The sequence below is a fragment of the Triticum urartu genome, chromosome 2 (assembly GCF_003073215.2).
Source record: "Triticum urartu cultivar G1812 chromosome 2, Tu2.1, whole genome shotgun sequence".
Taxonomy (NCBI): domain Eukaryota; kingdom Viridiplantae; phylum Streptophyta; class Magnoliopsida; order Poales; family Poaceae; genus Triticum; species Triticum urartu.
Window position 1 is genome coordinate 649,610,893 of NC_053023.1, and position 5,807 is coordinate 649,616,699.

General features: G+C 43.9%; 1 protein-coding gene across 1 annotated transcript; it reads left to right on the top strand.

Annotated features, from left to right (window-relative positions):
- The first annotated feature begins 3,951 nt into the window (after positions 1–3,951).
- On the top strand, positions 3,952–5,567 carry LOC125537660. Its single transcript, XM_048700977.1, has 3 exons — positions 3,952–4,166; positions 4,336–4,367; positions 4,455–5,567. Exons 1-3 carry the CDS (start codon positions 4,102–4,104, stop codon positions 4,772–4,774), a joined length of 417 nt encoding a protein of 138 aa, XP_048556934.1. The 5' UTR covers positions 3,952–4,101; the 3' UTR covers positions 4,775–5,567.
- The last annotated feature ends 240 nt before the right edge of the window (positions 5,568–5,807 follow it).

Below are 5,807 nucleotides of genomic sequence, written 5' to 3' on the forward strand. Positions count from 1 at the left end.
GCGGTAGGCACGAGCATGCACTGTGTTCAATACTTAGAAGGTTTTTGACGGTAGGGCATGCAACCCTACCGACAGTGACCATGACGATAGGCTGTTATATCCTATCGCCATGGTCTCTGGCGGTAGCAAAATAATCAGATTTCGATTTTTTTTCAAATTAGGATCAAATATCGAATAGGTTTTAGAAAAGAGTCAAAACACGAAATTTAGCCCGTGCTGGCTGCTAGGGTTCCTGACGAGGGGAAAGCCTGGCGTGTGGACAAACGTAGGACTCGATGCCTGGATCGAGCGAGGCTGGTTTCTTAAGGCCCAATAAGCTGTCCAGGTTGTTGCAATTTTCCACTACGGCCCAAAAACTTTTCACGGTGAATTTTAACCGGCTTTATTCTTTTAGCGATCGATCAGGAGTATGTGTATAACGGAATCGCCAAAAAAATCAAGGACCTCGCTACCGGGGGCTCATGCGTGTACCTCGAAGTTTGGCAAAAACATCACTCAGCGCCATTGCCTCCGCAATATGAGGATCCGTAACCCCATGTATGGCTTGCACCATGCACCCAACAGTCTATTGCTAGACCTTGCAACTCCGCCTGCACCAGCAGTAGTCGTGTCAATGGAGATTGCACCGTCTGTGTTGATCTTTACTGTCCCAGCTTCTGGTGGTCTCCAACCATGGCCCGCCCTAACCAAGGTCTGTTTCCGTGGTAACTCGAGGAGCGCTAGGGCTTCCCTTGTCACGTGCATACAATTTGCCGGATCCGACCCCTCCTTCTCGTGCGCCAACTTATTACGAGAGTGCCAAATTGACCACATTATGATGATAATCAGTGGTCTATCCTTGTCCGAGAAGGAGGGTCACATAGAATTTCTTTCGCCCATGTGACTGGGTGAAGTTGAGGAAGCCAGAGATCAAACCAAAGCAACACCTCATTCCAAAAACGTTTTTCATGAGAGCAGTGGATCAGGGCGTGCTGGAGATCTTAGTCCATCACTAGGCAGATCTTTGCATCTGCTCGAATCACTTATATGTCGTGTCCGCAGCGTGTGTTGATCCGGAAGGATGCCACGCAAAACCCTTCACCAGAACACTCTCATCTTGGGCACGACGTTCAGCTTCCATAGTGCAAACCACATCTGTTGATCGCTCACTGAGGTGCCGGTAGCCGTCCCTTCATCTAGAGCCAAACGCTCTTTGTGATTCACGAGAGTACGGTACGCCGATTTAAACCCAAGCTAGAATGTCATCACCACCACCATGCCGAATTGGGATATTTAGTATGGCATTCACGTCTGGCAAGGTGAAGGTGTCTCTTACCACTTGCTGATTCCATGTCCAGTTCTCTTGGTCAATGAGCTCGGACACCTTTTCAATCATGGTGTTCTCTGGTCTCAGCATTGGTTTCATGGATGTAGTTCCCCGGATCCACGTGTCATTCCATACCGAAATTGATGTTCCATCACCAGCTCGTTTTATCAGTCCAACCCGTAGTGCTTCCCTTCCGGCGATGATCGCTCGCCATGTAGCTGACGCATTCTTTGGAAGAACTGCCTGCATGAAGTCCACGTCTAGGAAGTACCTGCCCTTCAAAACTTGCGCACATAGGGAGTCCGGCGTGGTCAAAAATTGCCAACCGTGTTTCCCCAATAGAGCCAAGTTAAACAGGTGCATGTCTCGGTATCCCATGCCCCCTTTGCACTTCGGCGTCGCAAGTTTATCCCAAGCAACCCAATGCGTAGATTTCTTGTCCAACGAACTACTCCAGATTTTTTTTGCCATTGGTGAAGTGATGCTTTTGCATGCTTTTTTGTTCAACAAAAAAGTGGTCATGCTGTATGTAGGAAGTGCCTGTACTACAGATTTAATCAGTGCATCTTTCTCAGCACATGCCAGCAACCTTTCAGACCAGCCTTGCATCTTCCCGCGAGCTCTATCTCCAATGTGAGCAAAAGTTCCACTAGTAATACGGCCCACGGCTGTCGGAAGCCCCAAACACCTTTCACTGAATGCCTCGACATGAATGTTTAAGGTAGTTTTTAATAGATGCCGCACCTTGTCAGGCATATTAGTGCTAAAATAAATGATACCTTTCACTGAAATGCCTCGATTGTTAGAGCCTTGTCTCCGCCATTTTGGTAGCCGATCCATGTTGGATCAATGTGTACAGTGAGTTTAGGCTGAATATATGACAAGTATACCATCATGTGTTCTTCCTCCAAGGCCTGGCTGATGGTTCCTCAGAGATTTCTTTTATATACATCATGTCTGCTCCAACATCGTTGTGTACAGCCTACAAAATCTAGGTGTTGAATTACTTACAAAATACTCCATGTTGTATTAACTACAGAATCTAGGCCTATTTACACAGATTCGGTGTGCTAATACCATGTGTCTCTGTTCTGGCGCTCCTCATGTCCTGAAGTATAATGTGTACCAATTGTCGCTGCATTCTTCTTTTTTCCTTTGTTGTACGCTTTCCAAGTTCGGTAGATAGCTCTTTTTTTTTCCATATTAATTCTAAGTTCTAACTCATAGCTTCTGACTGCAAATTATGTTACAGAGTTAAAATTTGTTTACTCGTATTTTTCTCATGGCTTAATTTTTCCATACTCGTATTATTTTTAACTGAAATAGCAATAAATTATTTTTCTGCTGTCTGATTGCATAGCTTCCCAGATGTACGTCAAACTGTCGATGCTGAAATTTTCAGGTGTGGGAGCTATACGAGAACGGCAACCCCCTGGACTTCGTGGACCCCAAGGTCTCGAAATTCAACAGCGAGGAGGTGCTCCGGGTAATCCGCGTCACGCTTATCTGAACCCAGGGGTCGCCCAACTGACAGCCGTCAACGTCGAGGGTGGTGCCGATGCCGACGGGAGACGCGGACATGGCCTGGGAGGAGGTGATCATTGCGAGCTATATCACGGAGTAGCAGGTCAAGGCCGGTAACAGGCTAACAGCTACACGGGCACGAACATCCAGGCTGGTCTGTCGTCGTCGTCAACCACGCAGCAGTCTTCCGGCGGCATCCGTGCTGCGCGCGGGGATGCCACGCCAGCGACCGGGACGGATACTTGAATACGGGGTACGCCTGACATGCCAATTTTTTAAAAACATACGTTTATATATAGATATTACATATATTAATTATTAAAAGTAGGGAAAACGGAGCTTCCTGGTCAAAAGAATGTCTCAGTATGGTTACCCCTTTCTTTTTTTGCACTTGGTCCATTTTCATCAATTGGTAGTGGGATTTTCCTAGGTTTCTTGTTCCAAATCAGTGCATTGACTCTTTCTTGCTCACTTCTCAATTGAATAGGAACATTGCCAGTCATGTTTTGACATAAACTCACGCCCATCTTGCAAATCTTCAAAAGGTGTGCCTTTACTATTGAGGGGATTTCACATCTAACAAGGGGTTTGAAGTATCCAAAACGTATTGCAGAAGTATCCCAGGAGTATCAAACATTATTTCCTTTTTTAAAATTAAAAAATCGATGAATACTTACGGGATACGTATTGAGCCGTATTGGGGCAGTATCCGACTGGATACGCACACTTTCTGAAGTATCCGCGCAACATAGGGGACCGGTCGCCGATGTTCACCTCCATCATCGACAAGGGCAGGTTTGTTAGTTGTCATTGTCAGGTGGTCGCAACTACTACTAGTAATTGGCAGGGCAAAGGAGAGTATTTTTTATTTTCTTCTGCCGTGAACGCTAAATTATTTTCCTGCTGTACGAATGCAGAAGATATCCTTGCACATGCTCCACATGTACAGCACAGGACATTGGGCCCCATTGTCATTGACTGTAGAGTGATACTATGCACTGGGTGTCTTAATTAGTTGGTCCTCCTATGGTTCTCTACATAGTGCACATCACATCTATTTATACATCAAAAGCTTAAGCACTTAGTCCAGCAAGTCAATCTTGTTGTCTGATACCTTTTTCTTCAGATTTTGTAGGCTCTAATAGTAAGCAGTGAAGAGGAAGAAAGAGAGAGCATAAGAGCATTATGAATGGGAACATGGAGGAAACCTTGACTCTTCTATTTTCACCTCTAGTGTTGGAGGTGCAAATATTTAGTTGTGTGCTTTCCCGATGCCTCCCATTCCTATAGTTCTTGAGCACTCCTTCCTCTTCCCTTTGGCTTGCGCAATAGATTAGTGCATAAACCGTAAATGTGTGTGCATATACTTAGATAACCTGAGATCTAGAAGGCTAGTCGAGAAGAGGAAGAAAAGAGAGCTTGAGAGCAGTGTGAATGGGAACATGGAGGAAACCCTAACTTGCTTTGTTTTCAGTTTTCACCTCTAGTGGGAGGTGAGAATTTAGTTTGGTGTTTCCCGATGCCTCCTATTCCTATTGTTCTCAAGCACTCCTTCCTTTTCTTTTTGGCTTGCTTGGTTGTTTTAGCATAGAAATAAAATATATGCACACATATTTGATGTGAGATCCCATAAGCGAGCTAGGACGAGGAAGAAAGAGAGGTCCTAAGAGCGGTGAGAACGAGAGCGTAGAGGAAAGCCTAACTAATTGGTTTGTCATCTCTTGTGTTGTGGTGGAAATTTGGTTTGGTATTTCCCTATGCCTCTCATTCCTATCGTTCTTATGCGCTCCTTCCTCTTCTTTTTTGTTTGCTAAATTGCTTTATTATAAAAAGAAAATATACATGTGCATATATTCATGTTATATGAGATGCCCACCGCGAGACAGAAAGTGGAACAAAAGTGGGCCTAAGAGCGGTGAGCATGGGAACATGAGGGAAGGCTAGAGACCTCAGTTCCTCTCTAACATTGGAAGATGCTTTGTTTTGAGTTTTCCTATTGCCTCCATGCCTATTTTTCTTTGGTGCTCCTTCCTCTTCCTTTTGGATCACACAATATAAAACGGATTCATAATATTAAAAATATTTCATTCAAGTTCATACACTATGCATAGTTGGATTGGTATTTTCTGTCTTTTGTTTCTTTGGCTAGCCCTAATCCATTCATAAGATAAGATGTTAGCCTAATAGGCCAGCTGGTTTATACTTGATAATTTGGTAGTACTGTTTCATATTTAAGATTCTACTAGCACCATGAAACACATAAAGACATTTAGTTTACCTTTCAGGTAGTATATTATGAAGTACACATCGCTATATCTGAAAAAGGGCCAGATAGTCGTAGAAACATAAACAAACAGTTTCAGACTTATTAAGGTGAGACACAAAACTTTAATGCATAGAATGATGCAGATTCTTCGCTAGTTCCCTTATGTGAACTCATGATGTAGAGAAAATCAGGTGAATGACCCACCAATGCTGACAAATGTAGCTAAGAGTCATAGCAACAATTAGAGTGAGAAAGATGGTAGTTAGCTCACAGGAGCATATGCATTGCAGGATTTTTTAGCATCCACCTTGTAAAATGATGTGAATAGAACAAACTTTTCCTAAAGACTTAACACATGGACATAGCAAACTAATGGATATATACGCAGGCTAGCAAGAAACAACCACTTCGACAACTCTAAACTTCAATGGAATTTGTACACAATCATAAGACAATGTTTTTTAGAGATTGTCTAGACGTGTCGGGATAAGGCTACATCCACTCTTGAACGCCCGGGGGGGGGGGGGGGGGGGGGGGTTTGCATTGCAACCTGTGTCATTTGATCCTTCGAGTGATGGTGGCCGAGCTACAACTTCCAACTATTTTGTAATTTGAGACCTCTCATGTCTGAAGTACCTTGTGATTCAACTTCCAATTAATTGTCACCTCTGTGGTTCTTTGCCAACTATTTGGCAATTTTTCCAAGTTTAC

Coding starts and splice junctions, on each gene's coding strand:
- LOC125537660 (XM_048700977.1), top strand. CDS start 4,102: ATGCCTCCCATTCCTATAGTTCTTGAGCACTCCTTCCTCTTCCCTTTG. Junction 4,167..4,335: donor TTGGCTTGCGCAATAGATTA/GTGCATAAACCG, acceptor GTGAGAATTTAG/TTTGGTGTTTCCCGATGCCT. Junction 4,368..4,454: donor CGATGCCTCCTATTCCTATT/GTTCTCAAGCAC, acceptor ATTTGATGTGAG/ATCCCATAAGCGAGCTAGGA.